Source organism: Desarmillaria tabescens, assembly GCF_030435595.1.
Source record: "Desarmillaria tabescens strain CCBAS 213 chromosome Unknown EV420scaffold_34, whole genome shotgun sequence".
NCBI lineage: Eukaryota > Fungi > Basidiomycota > Agaricomycetes > Agaricales > Physalacriaceae > Desarmillaria > Desarmillaria tabescens.
This window is the reverse complement of record NW_026848333.1, coordinates 354045-370007: the sequence shown is the minus strand read 5'-3', so window position 1 is coordinate 370007 and position 15963 is coordinate 354045. Positions and strand designations below refer to the sequence as shown.

Here is a 15963-nt window from a genome sequence, read left to right as displayed (position 1 = left end):
AGGCTCGTCGCATCGAATTTTGTACTAGATACTAAGATATCAGCCCTCCTCCATTCGTTCCTAACCGCAAATAATATCCTAGCTGGAAAAAAAAAACAAGAACGTCGGTGTTCTCGGTATATCCATGTCCCTGGAGCAGCGTTCCCCGTAACGCGACTTGACCCTCCCCCTATGATCTAACAAGGAATGCATGAAAACAGGTTCTCCGTCAAGGCAACGTTTGAATGAGATCCGACATCCAAGCCAGAGTGCAAAGACGTTGATATTGAACCCTGCAGATTTCAAGTTATGCCAGGATCCATTGGCAGGTACGGCCACCGGCGGAAAGAGTACGTTGAAGACGACATAACTTGACAAGCTGCAGGGAACCTCAGCAACGCCAACATCAATATGCAGGTGGGACCGGTTACTGCGCGGCGTCCGGACGAACAATGCAACTTTAAAATTACTAACAAACCACCAAATTCAAGTTTCCCACGTGACACCCACCCACCCCGAACGGTCCAACAATGCACATCCAAGAACAATAAGTTTATCGCCCACACGACCGCTATAAAGCACCGGATGCCCAAATATTATGAGCCACTAACCAACACACACGCACGCGTAACCCCCCTACCATAGCCTCCTCCCCTCAATATAACCTCCCTCCTACCCATGGACGAATTCGCCTTCCTCTCGCTCGACAGCGAACTCTCAATCACCCTCGAACTTGAACTTGAAGAGCCTTTAAGTTCCAGTGACCCACCAACTATGGTCGTCCCCGTTGACGGGGACCGCCCCATCAACGACTACGGGAGTTTCTGCGTTGTTGCTTGGTTCGTCTTCAAGTTCTCCTCCCTCCCTTGAGTCCGCTCTTATCATGCGTGTCCTTCTAGATCCTAGACCTTGCTCCCAGAATTATAATAAAACCGGTCGAGCCTACTTGAATAAATTATCACTTCGTCTTCTCGTGCGTCTTCCAGTCCTCTACTGTAGCGTCTACTAACTGACGACACCTCATAGACACAACCCCCATTACAAGAACGCCAAATTCCACTGTCCTTACTTCTCCTTCTCCTTCAAACTGCGTTACCCCTCCCACTAGACTTAGTATCGGTATCGTACGTCCGCGCCACCTCTTATTTGCCTGCCACCGTCACTCATCCTCCCTACTTTCAGGCACTTTGACAGCGCGTTGGTTTTGGAGTCCTCTTCCCAACCCACCCCACCTTTCTTCCATATACTACCTTCATTTTTTTATACCCTCGGCTGTATTACCAGAAACCACAGGTAAAAATTTCAACAGAGTTTTGTATTGCGTTCCGTCGAAAACTTCAAGGAGCGACTATGCAAGAATCAAGACCCACCGCCCTCTCGACATTGAGTTCGGACCCTCTAAACAAACTCGTGCTTCAAGTTTCTTACGCATTGAAAACCCGCTCTGAGTCTACGATGCTTGGTACTATGGCGGGAAGCGACTCTTTTTTTTTTTTTTTGCTCGTAGACAATCGGGATACGGCGTCGTCTCCGAGTCTTCGAGGGACGCCATAGGCCCAGAAGTTAGTTAAATAATGAGGCTTTTTTTTTACCTCGGCGCGAGGGTGAGTACTACCATGGTTCTTGCAGGTGTGGGATCCAAGTCCGCCGTGAGGAGCGCCACACGTCGAAGAACATAATTTACTATTCATTGGACTATCATCGGTGGCGCGTCTAACGCGTTGGTTGACTCAGACTGCTACCGGAAGGTGAAGCTAGGATCCGGTCACGGCGCAGCGGAGGGACTGGGAAGTCACAAAGAAACCTGAGGCTAGCACGGGACTCGGGCCGAAATTTTGTCATCGCACTTTTCCCCTTAGCCTTATTTTCCAAGTCCGTTCTCTGCTTGTGAAAAGACATTTCTTATTCAAGAGACGGAATTTGCTCGCGAGATACGTCCATGGATGTCTACTACCATGACCACGAGAACTCGCGGGCCTTGTGGCGCGTCGTAGGTACGTGTCCGGGTGTGCGTTGCTCTGAGAAGGGACGCGGCTGTGGCAAGGGATGCGGCATAATGGGAGAAAGGGCGTATTGGGCCTTGTGCTGAGAGCGGGTATGGTCTGATACCCACTCGATGGCAGGAGGAGTGTCGGCGATGGGTGGATAGCACCGAGAACCTACGCAACAGTCGAACTCTATGGTGATACTGTCAACCTGCGTACACCAAAAACCGCGTCTCTACCACCCCGCGTCCACCCAGTCTGAGGCCCATGCGCCTCCTTTTCGCAACGCCGTCCTTGAGTAGACCTGTGCTTTCTGGTGCGAGCGGACTTTTGCGCCGCTACCTTGTATTAGCGTCCCGTGAGCCAAAGAGTGGAGATCAACAGACGTGCGTTGAAGCTAGGGAGGACTATGAATGTGCATGTCGGGGACGGCATGGGTACACCTTCACATCATCCCGGCTGAACCGTATTCAACGATGATGGCGCCGACTAGAGTTGTGTGGGCACTTTGACCTTCTCTTACTCTCCCTCTCATGGACCTCTCCCACAGAGACATAATGCCCGCCATCCACACCGCCCTCAGCTCGGTCCAAAAGCAGCGCTCAGCAGACAACCCCGTTTATGCCCCTACCTGCCTTCCATGAGACTCACCCGCAGAGCTTCGCGGACCCTCCGACACTACTCTCGACGCTTCCAAACATAGAACGCTTTCCTTGTCCCACGCCCTCCTCATTATACGGCAACCACGGATTGCGGGTTTTCTTACATTGGAAGGGCGCGCGCGCAGGTATCAGAGCTCTTCACCACAGTGCAGACCCACTCTACACTGATCGCTGCACTGCTCAAATTCCAATTCCAATCTTCGCCTTCTACAACGCCGCGCGCTCAGTTGCGGCTCGACTACTTGTTCGTTCCTCCCAACCACTCGACTTGCCGCGAGCTCACCGTCGCACGGGAACTCAAACGCTCAGCGCTCGTCTCTGCAGCTGCAGTACTCCAGCGCGCCTCTATCATATCTACATCCCACTCGAGATCTTTACTCTGCATGGCTCCCTCCCGCCATCATTCGGATCCAACACCCGGATCCTCCCCCCACCCACCCCACCCAAATGGGTTCCCTCCAAGCCTGGGACCCGAGTGTCGATATCATAACATACCCGAGTGCCCTCGCGATTCTACATTCACCCCCTCCCACTTTGAAAGCAGAAATGGTACCGAATCTACCGATTGCCCTCTCCTGCATATGAATGCGCATAGTCTAGGTCCGCACCCTCGCAGCATGACGCGCGAAACCCGACCAGCTTGCAATTCCAGGTAGCACGAAATGGACACTCCTTTGCGAATAATATAATTTAATTCCAGGGTCAACAGCCTGAGTAGATCAATCTTAGATCGTTCGATCAGGGTTAATCGAAATCCATACAACACAAATCCAACGACCTCGCGTACTTCTTAGAACCGCATCGTCGTTAACGTTCGGCTAGCAGGACTACGAGTCAGCTCGGCGGCACGTCCGCATTCCATACAACGCCAAGTCGGATAGCACAAGACAACGATAATGCTTCCCCGGCTCCAGAACCCGCTATAGTCTATTTTCCACTTGATTTTGAAAGACAGTACCACGCGGGAGTAACGATCCCTCATATCCTTTACGTCCGAAATTCAGGGGTTTGACTCGGAGGAGGAACTGTCAGGCAAAGTAGATTGCTCGAAATTCGAGGTCCTCATCCGTACCCCGCCCATATCAGGGGCCTGAGGTGTTCTCTATGCGGAGACGTGTTAGAGTAATAGGAAACGACGGCTGAGCTTCTCGATTTTGCCAGGCATATCCATGACGGAAGACTTTGAACCTGAAATTCCGCAGTTTTTACAACAACAATCATTTCCGACGGGTCGACCCAGCGTCGATGAAAACTTATTCAAAGACCCGCCTTTTCTGTTTTTTTTTGTATCGGACCTTGAAGGGAATACGAGCTAGAAGGGACTGAAATTCCACCCTGTTCAAAGGATACTACTTATATCCCGTGGGGCGTATCACCGGTGAGTCTGATTCTACTTTTTGGGGGGCGATGGTAGTTCCCGGGTCCCCTGCATTTCGGACGTCCAAGTAGAGGGCGCAGAAATTTTACAGATGGCGGCGGGTCTATGTTCTCTGATCTCAGGCTTCGTGGCTATAGCGAGGTGGTTAGGCGACCACTAGGGTGGATGTGAACCATGAGTATGGGTGTGGGTGTGGTACTCGGCATTAACGGGGTGGCAGTACCTGTATCTTTGCGAGTTTATTGAAACAGGATAGAAGGACAAGGAAAAGATCTAACGAGTACTCCGCAAGTCCACGCAGGAAGAAAACGAAAAGGTATAAGAATACACTGGCAAAAAAACAAGGCGAAAATGAGATAAAAATCCCCCTCCTGGGACATGATAGTTCTAGTAGCGGTGTTAGAAGCGCAATATATAGTGAGTAACCCTCACCAACTGCAGATTCGGGCCTATGCGATGACGCAGTTCCCTGAATGAATCGTGGCTTGACGCTCAAAGTCGCAGGGAGGGGTGGCAGTGGGGTCAGGGACGAAGGTGGTTCAAGAGGGTGGATGGGTGGTGGTTATTAACTCGGTGCCGCCTTGGGGGTCTGATTCTACTTTTTCAGGGGCTGAAGTAAAAGGCTCCCGCGTAATTCAAGTTCTATCCTCTTTCCACTTGAAGGACTCGGAATGCAGAGTCAAGTTCCAGACTCCGGGATGCGAGAAGACAGACAACACGGAACGGCCGGCCTATGCAATGAATTCAAATTTCAGCGCACTTGTCCCTGGTGCTGGAGCGGTGGGTGAGTTGTATTAGGGATCCGAATTTTTTTATCCGGCGTAGAGATTTACATCCCAGAGAGGATGGGGGGTTGTTGTGGTTGTCGGGCTTGATCTCAGACATCGAGGGCTGGATCTCTGCAGTTTTCAGTAAGTATAGCGAGAACGGGAGTTCCGAACTGTAAAACAGAGACCATGTGGTACTCGGTCAAGGCGCCGGCCCTGAAGTGATCGTAACCTCACGTAGTACTTGGAAGCTTCTAAAAGTTCTTGGCCGTACAATGTCCATCATTGTTCGTTCACGATGCTAGCGGCCCGTCGCTCGACCTCTAAGTACTTAGTGTTAATGTCGACATATCGTTACTTCGAGCGAGCGATGCTGACTTCAAGAACTTGTCGAGTGGCACATCCTCAGGCTTTACGCCGACAACCAAGTCGGCTTGAATTACGATCAGACACCTACTGCTACTTAAAGCCGGGCCCGCCGAGGTCATTGTCCGCTCAAACAAGTACAATGGTAACCCCAATGCTATTGTTCGCAGCGCCACTGTATAAATTGACCTCAAGCCATGACTTTGTACACCCTAGCACCACCCCACAAACCTTACTTAGTGATACCTCGCACTCCCCCACTGCGAAACCAACCACTTACTCATCAATGGATAACTTCGACTCCCTCTCCCTCGGCCTCGAGCTCGACTTCGAGCCAGCAGAACTCTTTCCCCAACAAATCCCAGCTGCAGAGTTGGAGTCGCCTATACCAATAGACTTGGAGCGGCAGGACGCTGTGATACACGGCGCGGGCTGCGTTATTGCTTGAAAGAAATCCAGAGGTATGCTAGTGGCATCTCTCTTTCAGTAGCCATTCGAGACTTATCGATTCTCTCCAGCAGCCTGCTTTGACAGCAGCACACATTCACATTCACACCCACAACCACGCTCCTTTCGCGTATATTCATGACAGGTCCATAGTTCTTTCGCCGTCGCGTTCAACTTCGTCTTCTCTTAGCCTACTATGTCCCTGTAGTTTTTGAACCTTTTTATTTTTATTACTACAAATTGTACAATAAGCATGCTACGTACACTGTAGACAAATTCGCAGAAATTTATTTCATTCGTTTGCATTTTAATTAGTCCAATTGCATGCGCAGTCTCTATGAAAAATAGCAAAGTAAACAAGTAGGGGGCAGAAAAAGAACAGGGGCCCAACCCCAAAACAAGACAAAGTCACACCACGTGGCGTGACATCAACCGCGTCTTTGTCTGCCTAATGCGGAAGTCCCTTTCACCCATTGTCCTCGTCCTCCCTTTTATCTCTCGCTTAAAAGAAAAAAAAATGATGCATCCTCTTCTTCTTTCCTTCTCGCACACCCTTCCTCCACCAATCTCTCCTCACGATGAGGTACCCCGCTCTACCGTTCTTTGCCTTTCTCACCGCCTTCCTCGTCGTGGTCCCGGTTCCATGGCATTGGCGGGCACGTAATATCGCCACGCTCGCTATGATGGGCTGGCTCTTCGTCGTTAACATGATATACGGCATCAACTCTCTCGTGTGGGCTGGTCATGTGGATAATCCAGCGCCGGTGTGGTGTGATATCTGTGAGTCCTAGTTCTACTTGAGTATTCCCCCCCCAGCTGATTGTGGCGTAGCAACAAAACTCGTGGTCGGTGCATCGTTCGCGATGCCCTTGGCGACGATATGCATATGCAAGCACCTCGAGATGGTTTCGTCGACTCGTGCAGTACCAATGGACGTAGCTGACAAACGACGGAGGATGGTGTTTGAGTCTGTGATGTGTTTCCTGTTTCCATTGGTTTTTATGGCTCTTCGTAAGTTCTTCTTCATTAATCTATTTTGTAACCAGCGACTCATACTACTTCCAGACTATATCGTCCAAGGACACCGGTATGACATCATCGAAAATATCGGCTGCCAAGCTGCCCTGTACATTTCTCTCCCGGCCGTATTTCTGTTCTACTTTCCGCCTCTGCTCTTCTCCCTCATAACATTTGGATATGCAGGTAAGCTCGGTCCGCTCTCCCTCGAGCCTTCACTAACCCTTCTCCAGGTGCAGCCCTCCATCATTTCGTCGTCCGCCGACTCACCTTTGCCGCCCACCTCCAAAATGCCAGCAACTCCCTAACCACCTCACGCTATCTCCGGCTCATCGCCATGGCTCTCGTCGAGATGATCTGGGGCGTCACTCTCACCTCGCTCAATCTCGCGAATAACGTCGCCGGTGGCCTCAGGCCGTACACCTCCTGGGCCAGCGTCCACGCCGATTTCTGGAACGTCCCGCGCTACCCGGCCCTCATCCTCCCCAAGGGGTACATGGATCGCGTCATTTTGATCTGGTTCACGATGCCCGTGACAGGACTGATATTCTTCGCGTTCTTCGGGTTTGGCGAGGAGGCTAAGAAGGAATACAGGAGATTGTGGACATGGGTGAGGACAAGAGTGTTGAAGAGAAAGGATGATGTAAGCAAGGGCGGAAAAGGATTCGGACGCGTCCGAGCTTCACGCGCACTTCGTCTATCGTCCATCGCCACGATTGATATCGCGGGTAAGAAGCTCGATGAGAGTGTCTCTAGCCCTGCAACGACTATCAGTCTCACGCCTATCACGCCCACGAAATCTGAGCCTGAACGATCACCGTCATTGCGTAAAGACCCCCGCTTGTTTGATGAAGACGTCGAATCGCAATCGTTCAGGAGCACGCTGTCGTATTATGCGAGGGATGAAGATGATGGCGATATCGATTCGATGCACGTTGCACCGTCTTCGGTAGATGGCACGGTGCCTACCCCAAGACCATTTAGCTACCCCATGCAAGCTGTCCCCGCTCACCCCATACGAATGCCGCAGCCGTTTTCATTTACCCGGCAGCCAGCTGTGCCGTACCCAGAACCACCTTCGTACGGCAACGGCGTGCAGGTAACGATACACCAACAGACGTCTGTTGATCGGATAGTCTGAAGACCGTTCATTAATATTTACATATCTTCGTCTTCTGCTTTTCTCCCGTTAGTATATCTTTTCGCTCATTTTCATGCTTCTATTACATGATTGTACTTGTAGACATTGAAATAAAGGAATACGTCAACTTTTCGAGAATGCGATTGGAGACAAGAGGGATGGAGATGTGCCTGAGGCCTGACGACATTTCCGCCAATATGCCGGATGCAACTACACCAATCCGTAACAATACTGATGCGGCACATTCCAATGACGGTGACCTGGCTCACAGTGTTCTGACCCCAGCACCTTCATACAGGCCCCGGCGATCCAATGTTAGGCACCTATATGGGCATCATAGTGTGTAAAAAATTCAGCTAGACCCAAATGGTTTTTTTTCTGTTTGCAATTTAGTTGTACCTTTTAAAGAGCTATTTTTCTGGATAGTATTTGAACTCAGATAGTAGTCTTGAATTTCGAAGACATCCGTGATTTATGTAAATCTCTGTCTGGCGGCCCCAGTACCTAATCCTTGGTTTAGGCACCGTACCGATACCAAATTTCTAAGAAAGAATAGAGTACTACCTACGCATTTCGCGAACCCTTGAAGGCCTGAACTCTCTTCATCAGTAAGTTAACATCCGCATGGCACGCATGGCACCATGCGAATCATGCAAGCTATACAGTTATACATCCGCATGGCTCTATAAAGTATCTGCGTAAATCCATGCACCCCGTATGGCAGATTATATGCAGTATAAAGTGGGAGTTCGCCCTCAATGCTCCTTACGAAACTGAATTTATTACCCATATACAGATGACTTACATCTGTAGTTGACTATCTGGATGATGTCGAAAGGTATGTCAGCTCGGAAATAAACCACGACAGATTCATTGGAAGCCTCGAGGGTATCTCTGCTACGCGGCACTGGTAGGCCATAGATTCAGCTATGGTATTTTTGTTCACTTGAGGTGTATCGTGTATCATCATGAAATGTTTTCCTAGACCTGCAACCGGCCCCTACAGTGAGCAAGCGTAATATATGAAAGCGGCGGCGGATAGGCAATAATCTCCTCCGAATCACTTTTCACTGGACCTGAGGACTAGTTCCGCAATTGCAGAACACCAAAAAAATTTCTAGAGAATTCGCCTGACCCTGGTTTCACATAGAACCTGCTGGAAGCCATGAGGTAGGAATGCCACGCCAACTGGTTCCGAGAGAATGAATTCATTTCCCAGTCTTATTAAGTAGAGCACCCCTGACTCTAACCTTCAGGTAACTTGGCCGCAGTCTTTCTCTTCATGCCCACCCCACCGCGAAGGCTAAAACCACGCAGGACAGCTTCCCGCAGTGCCCCACTTATCGCCAACGTTCTTTGTTTGTATGCTCGATTAGTTTATGGGCGTGCATCAGATTTGGTGAACCGTGAAAGGGTGTATCCAGCACAGTTCAGAAATATCTCCAGCTCGTGATATCGAGTCACGAGTATTGATTATTGTGCAGCGTGCTAATCGGGCACCAACGCTGGTGACTGGAAAAGCGCCCCCCCCCCACAGACGGTCCTTGTCATCTAGAAATTCCCATGATCCACGATGGACAGGACGAGCAGCATCGTGTAGGATCGGCGATGAGTGAGGAGGCAAAGGTAGTAGAAGGGGATTAGAAATTTGAAAGATGTCGATGCACTATACAATACGGAACCGGTTAGTAGGGATAGTAAAGAACAAAAGAAGAGCAGGGAAGATGGGAAGGACGATAGCGATAAGCTGGCGAGATGTCATCAAGCTTCCTCATTGCTGGTGCAGGGTCCTCCTGATCGAACTGCTTCCACAATGCCATGCGTTGGCGAGAAACATGGCGAAGCCAATCAAACCTGGAACAGCAGTGTAGGAAAGAAGGGCGTGGACTTCATCCTCTACGGTGACGTTGCAGAATCGTCACTCGTGTAGAATCATGGGGCAATAACATTGCTCCCAGTGCAGGACTTCGATGGCAAGGACCTGGGAAGACGAAAAGGGCGTGTGAGAGCCTTGAGATGTACAGGAACCATGGTGGTGAGATGGTACGACGAACTAACAGTTTCCGACGAGGGTGAAAACCGAGGACTCGAGGATTATGTTCCATAGACAGTCAAAAGATGGTGACTTTTACAATCTCTTCATTTATATCATCGAGACAGTCAGATGCAAGCCACAGAGAGGTCGTGTCCAACACAAACATTGCGAGCGAGGCGAGTGATAAGCAGTTATCGAAGATCTCCGAATCAGGATGGATAGTCATCCGGGATTTACCGATGATCGGGCTTTACGGGCAAATTTATTTAATTCAGCCAAGGTCCGCCGTGTAGAAAATTTCCAAGCCGTACCATCTGATACATCTTCTGATCCAAAGGATGTAAATGGAAAGAACCAGCGTGCAACATGCATACTTCCATGAACCAGATGGGAAATCCGTCCGTCGCATGGAAGCCATGGGGATCCTGGGAGGACTTTTTATCCCCCTCGAACGCGTTGGATCGTCCGCTTCCTGTCTGTATTTTAATCTTTACGGCATTCGGCAAAAAAAAAAAGTGAGCGTCAAATTCTTGATCATTCTCATTTTTGAACGGCACGGTACCACACACATGCGGACAACATTCATATCGTAGGTGAGACCATTGGTCTACGGCCAACTTTTCGGACCGCCTTCTTTCATATTTTCAATTGGCATCAGCATCATGATATCGATGTAAGGAATCGCGCAACAAACAGTTTGTATAACTTTTTCTTTGTTCTAGAGGAAGTGTGAGCAGTTAGCGGTGGTATTCAATGACCTTGTGCTTATTTGCCCATAGCAGGAAAACCAAGAAATGAGGTGACTTCGGATGCGAATGTCATTGCGGCCAGACCCCCTCATGTCAGACTCTGGCTTGAGACACTTGCATGCCAGAAAGAGCGCTCGACATTGAAGCGTCGTGGCTTCGCACAGGAAACAGCGAGGTTACGCGCCAAAACAAGGTCCGCGCTTGACACGGACTCTGGGCAGTTTCCTTTCCAGGGATGTCAAAGAGAATAAATATCTGGCCTTCCACAGCAGACGCCAATCCTAATACCACTCGAACTCCCTGCTGCTTTGACAATGTATACTATCGCCATACTGCTTCTCTTCGTTCTAGTCGTATCCTATCGGTACTTCGGGAGAATCAGGACCATTCGGCACCTTCGCGGCCCACCGCGACCCTCGATATTACTAGGCAGGTTTTTCTTCTTTGTGATTCTTCTCCGACACATTAACTCTCTACCCAGGCCATGAATTCGAACTACGTGCCCAATCCACAGCTGGCGGCCTAGAGGCGACCTGGCAGAAAGCATACGGGAACACGTTTCGTATCGGCGGATGCTTCGCTGTAAGTGCTTCCTTGATTGGATTCTGAGTTTATTCCCTGACCTCGGCTCGGTACCGTAGCAAGACATCCTGATGACCGCCGACCCCAAAGCCATCCAACATATCCTCCGAAATTCTGGGTATCGGTACCCCAAAACCAAGGACATCGTGCACGTGTGGGAGCTGGCGGTGGGAAGAAGCGTCGTAGCTGCTGGAGGTTCTGCGCACCAACGCCAGCGAAGGATTCTCGGTCCGGCTTTCTCACCTGGTCAGTTAAAGAAGTACGCGACCGTATTCAAAGCCACTGGTATTGAGGTTTGTCGTTCACACTCTCAATGGTTTGCTGACAATGTACTTTGAATCAGCTCTGTGGGAAGATCCGTGAACTCGTTAGTCAAGGCCCGACGGAAATTAACATGCTGAAATTGACCGGTCGTGCTGCTTTGGATAATATTGGTCTAGGTATAACTGTCGACTCGGTAGGTAGAAACATCTCTTCTCATCATTGCTATTAGCCTCTCTGGGATGTAAATTTGGCGCCCTCGACGGCAGTTCGTCGGAAATGGCAGACTTGATTCGACGTTCATTGTAAGTTAGATCAGACCTCTACGCATGAGCTGTTCTGACATAGGTATATCAGTACTACCCTCTCCAGCATACCGCCAACTCCCCTTATAGTCCTGGCTCCGGCTCTCTGGAGATTTCTCCCAAAATCGATGTTATTCATCCTTGATAGGATACCTACTCCGGAAATCAAGATATTCCGGAAGTTCAAAACGATATCAAGAAGAACCGCGCGCGAGACGATCAAGACCGCTCACCGTGACGGTTCGAGGGATCTTGCGACCCTTCTGGGTGCATATATCTTCCTCTGCATCTGACAATCTACTGACTACTATGCAACCAGCCGAAGCATCTGACAAGAATTTATTGGACGAGGATGAGGTCCTCTCCCAGCTGGCGTAATAACTGATTATCCTAGGCTTCACGCTTTCTGATGGGTTCCACGTTGCCTATTGCTTTCAGAACGTTCACTCTAGCTGCTGAAGACACTGTAGCATCTGCGATCTCTTGGACGCTCTACGAGCTCAGCCGGTGTCCCGAGTATCAAGCTCGTGTTAGAGAAGAAATAATCCGCTTAGATGATTATGAGACCATGCCTCTGCTTAACGCCGCCATAAACGTACCTGTCCCTTCTTTTCCTTCCTTTCGAAAAAAACAGATTCTCACATGAGCCTATAAGGAAACACTGCGTCTACATCCTCTCATGTTCACTTTTTCGCGGTATGCGGCTGAGAACGACGTTATCCCATTGAGTGATCCGATCACTACACGAACGGGAATGACGTTGAATGAGATCCCCGTGGAGAAAGGACAGATGCTGATGATTTCGGCATATACGTATAATCGGTAAGCCTGAGGTATCCGCTGAGTTCCGAAGCTCATTCATTTTTTTGGTAGGCTTTCCAGTGTTTGGGGAAAAGATCCTGACCACTGGAACCCCGAGCGTTTCCTTCAGGAAAGGAGCACAGTTTCGGTTGGTCTACATGAGAATCTGTAGGCTGGTTTCATTCTCAAGTCTTGATTGTATTTCGTACTGAAAAGCGCTTTAACAGCCTGAACTTCAGTGAGTCACCATCATTAGAATATGCTTCAACGTTTCGTCCAGTCTAACTGCTAACTCAGGTGACGGCGTTCATGGATGTATCGGGTACGTTCTCTTTCTCACTCCCTCTCTCAGATCCTAACTTGTATTCCATAACAGATGGAAGTACGGGTGTGTTCAGACCACTTTCAGTAAATTCTTTCAATGCTGACGCGACGGTGTCGGTAGAGTGATCCAACTGCAAGTTATCCTAGTGGAACTTCTCAAGTCATTCGAGTTCCTCAATTCCGAGGTTGAGATCCTCAACGGGAGTGCTTTTGTGGGTTTGATACCCGTCGTCAAAGGACGAGAACAAGAAGGGATGCAAGTGCCCGTGATCGTTAAGGCATCGAAATATTGATGTTGTCACTTTCGCTGGAGCATCGTCACTTACACGAAAAGAACGATACCATGTACATGATATTTTGCATGCCTTTAGGTTGTGGAGGAGGTACAGTGCTACGCCCTCTTCAAAAAAGTCTATATAATCTAACATTGATGTATACTGCACGTGCGCAATTGTACTTCAGTTATGTAGTTCGATAACGGAACAATAGAAAGTCGGTTATTACGCTAGGGACTCAACGCCCGAACAATGACGGGAACTTGAACTCCCTCTTGTTCTTTTCCTTTAACGATGGGCATCAGACTTATGGCTGCTATGCCATTAAAAAGCTCTGCCCCCGAGTCGATGAATTCAAATGATTTGAGGAGCTCGAGTAGGATGGCTTGGACTTGCAGCAACCCATATTTCCATCTGCAAAGTTTGGCAAATTTTAAGAGCAAACAGAGAAGCCAGAAACGTACCCGATACAGCCATAGACACCGTCACCTAGCATGTTCAAAGCAAGTAAAAAGTGAGCATTCGTTATGCGAGAAAGGAAACTTACTGAAATTTATCCTAAACATATCTTTTGTCAGTAGATATTATGGCGCGGGATATAGATTGACTCACAAATTTGCGTGGAGACCAACCGAAATCCTATCTTTCTCCTCCGCCCTAAGGAATCGCTCGGGTTCCCATTCATCCGGGTTGTTTCCCCACACACTGGAAAGTCTGTCGCCACGCTTAGATACCCTTGGCAGTGTTGAACGGCGGAAATCATACATACCGGTTGTACATATAAGCAGAAACCATTACCATTTGTCCTTTTCTGACGGGGATCTCGCTCCACACTTCCCCTGTCAGAATACGAACTGGCTCGTTCAATGGAATTACATCGTCGTCTTTAGTATAACGCAACATCGTATGCAGGATCGGATGCAAACGGAGGGATTCCTATCAGGTTTATCAGTCTCAAGTTGTGAGAGAAGTAACACGAGTACATTGATGGCTGCATTCAATAGCGGTGTAGAATCATAATCGACAGGCTGAGACCCTTTCTGAATTTCTTCTCTGATACGAGCTTGATAATCAGGTCGACGACTCAGCTCATAGAGCGTCCAAGCTATTGCAGCAGCAGTAGTGTCCTCCCCGGCTAGAGTGAAATTACTAGAAAATCATTGGTAACAACGCCCAAGGTGTTAGAAGAATTAGTACGCCAGCTGTGATAGGACCTCATCTTCCTCCAGAAGCATGTCGTCGGACGCAATAGCTAAAGGCTCTCTTGAGTAATGATACACAGAACGGACTCGGGGGGGGGGGATCACACACCTAGAAGATTAACGATATCCCTCGAAGCGTCCCGGGGGATATTCGTGAGTGCCTGGCGCGCGGTCTTCTTCGCTATACTTCTGAACTTGCGTAGAAGTTTAATCTGTTCACTGGGTACTTTATCGATGATGGACAATATCCTATTCGGAAAGAACCTCCAGAGAGTAGGAACGAGAATCAAAAGAGGCGTTGGAGCAATTTTTGAGAGCGCAGTGCTAAGATTGAGGATAAGAAACAGATCACGTAGAGTAGAATAGAAGAAGATGGAAAGTTTACAATGTAGATTTGGATATATGAGCCATCTCAGATGAATTACCGTCAAGCGCACCAAAGTGGCATCTAAAAGATGCTAAAAGTTATGAGTGAATTATCACCTTGTATTTCGAGAACATTTACTTAGCCCAACAATATCCAGCGCAGCCTGGTTGGTCCATTGCAATAGGTTTATTTCCTTCGGGCCCTGACTGACGAGTTCGTGGAACTTTCCGCGGAGCTATTAAGTGAATTGTATTAATAACGACATGTTCCATTGAGCAAACAAGACGCTAACTTTGACCCCGGTAGCTCGAAACACGTCCAAGTACTCTCTCAATTGACTCGACGAAAATGCTGGATTGAGGATCTTCCGCTGACGTTGATGGACCGAGTCTGCAGTCGCGAGAAGTCCTTTTCCCACCATCATCTCCCATAGGTGTGCAACATCCTTCGTTTTGGGGTATCGATACCCAGAGTTACGAAGGATGTGTTGTATAGCTTTGGGGTCCGAAGTCATCAGGATGTCTTTCTACATCAAACGAAGATTAGCACGAAACATGAGGTCAGAAGATAGATTGTACTGCAAAACATCCCCCAATGCGAAACGTGTTCCCGTACATCTTCTGCCAGGTCGTCTCCAGGCCGCCGACAGTAGATTGCGCACGCAGCTCTAATTCATGGCCTATTATAATACGTAGTATGGGTTATTTTAGGTGTGTGTCATACTGTTGGACAAACCTAGTAGAAGAGAGGGACGCGAAGGACCTTGGAGGTGTCTGATAGTTCCAGACATGCGAAATTTAAAAACAAAGAAAATGGAAACAATAGCTATAGCAAGAAGGGTCAGAGCCTCCATCGTCAAGTTCGTAGCGGCCTTTTGCTGTTGTGGGGGGATGGGTGAGGTCGGGAGGGGGTAACTCGTGGACACTCCACACGTTAAATCCTAATTCGAACTCTCAGACGGATTAAATTGAACACGTAAAAAATTACTTTCTTTCAGTCTTCTCGCAGCTCTGGTCCGAAGGCCATGACTCATAAGGTATTCGGGTCGCAGCTGTATTAGTCAAAGGTTCAAGTCGTCTGACCGATGGACCGAAGTTCAACAATTCAACGGTGAGTAGAAAAGCAGTAGTACACGCAAAAAAAGCTGGCTAGATTTGCTGGCACAGACTAACAATCCTGATCGTGGAATCACTATCGGTAACCTCTAGTGAAGGAGATCAGAAATTTTACTCCACTATAGGGAATGGAAGGGCACAGTCAACCGAGTACTCAAATGACATTATTGCTTTCGTCCGAGTCCGTCACGTCCAGTTGTCGTCC

The 15963-nt window shown here is 48.8% G+C and overlaps 4 protein-coding genes across 4 annotated transcripts; 3 read left to right on the top strand and 1 right to left on the bottom strand.

The window, feature by feature from the left end:
- Positions 1-5045: 5045 nt before the first annotated feature.
- Positions 5046-5901, top strand: EV420DRAFT_1561621 (uncharacterized protein). The gene is made up of 2 exons (XM_060473871.1): positions 5046-5598; positions 5656-5901. Exon 1 carries the CDS (start codon positions 5070-5072, stop codon positions 5583-5585), a length of 516 nt encoding a protein of 171 aa, XP_060327576.1. The 5' UTR covers positions 5046-5069; the 3' UTR covers positions 5586-5598; positions 5656-5901.
- A 153-nt stretch (positions 5902-6054) lies between these two features.
- Positions 6055-7867, top strand: EV420DRAFT_1312157 (pheromone A receptor-domain-containing protein). The gene is made up of 4 exons (XM_060468589.1): positions 6055-6364; positions 6416-6595; positions 6650-6787; positions 6835-7867. The coding sequence occupies exons 1-4, from the start codon at positions 6163-6165 to the stop codon at positions 7740-7742; spliced, it is 1428 nt and encodes a 475-aa protein (XP_060327575.1). The 5' UTR covers positions 6055-6162; the 3' UTR covers positions 7743-7867.
- Positions 7868-10155: 2288 nt separating this feature from the next.
- EV420DRAFT_1646310 (cytochrome P450) lies at positions 10156-13092 on the top strand (the record flags this gene model as incomplete). The annotated part of the gene is made up of 14 exons (XM_060477890.1): positions 10156-10255; positions 11008-11108; positions 11168-11401; positions 11452-11548; positions 11602-11674; positions 11727-11941; positions 11994-12048; positions 12113-12269; positions 12330-12496; positions 12548-12643; positions 12703-12713; positions 12773-12797; positions 12852-12863; positions 12921-13092. The coding sequence occupies 14 exons, from the start codon at positions 10156-10158 to the stop codon at positions 13090-13092; spliced, it is 1515 nt and encodes a 504-aa protein (XP_060327574.1).
- A 212-nt stretch (positions 13093-13304) lies between these two features.
- EV420DRAFT_1646309 (cytochrome P450) lies at positions 13305-15433 on the bottom strand (the record flags this gene model as incomplete). The annotated part of the gene is made up of 13 exons (XM_060477889.1): positions 13305-13488; positions 13539-13563; positions 13622-13632; positions 13687-13788; positions 13844-14010; positions 14058-14223; positions 14272-14326; positions 14386-14600; positions 14662-14734; positions 14782-14878; positions 14936-15169; positions 15222-15322; positions 15379-15433. The coding sequence occupies 13 exons, from the start codon at positions 15431-15433 to the stop codon at positions 13305-13307; spliced, it is 1485 nt and encodes a 494-aa protein (XP_060327573.1).
- Between the last annotated feature and the right edge of the window lie 530 nt (positions 15434-15963).

Coding starts and splice junctions, on each gene's coding strand:
- EV420DRAFT_1312157 (XM_060468589.1), top strand. CDS start 6,163: ATGAGGTACCCCGCTCTACCGTTCTTTGCCTTTCTCACCGCCTTCCTC. Junction 6,365..6,415: donor GCCGGTGTGGTGTGATATCT/GTGAGTCCTAGT, acceptor ATTGTGGCGTAG/CAACAAAACTCGTGGTCGGT. Junction 6,596..6,649: donor ATTGGTTTTTATGGCTCTTC/GTAAGTTCTTCT, acceptor TACTACTTCCAG/ACTATATCGTCCAAGGACAC.
- EV420DRAFT_1561621 (XM_060473871.1), top strand. CDS start 5,070: ATGCTAGCGGCCCGTCGCTCGACCTCTAAGTACTTAGTGTTAATGTCG.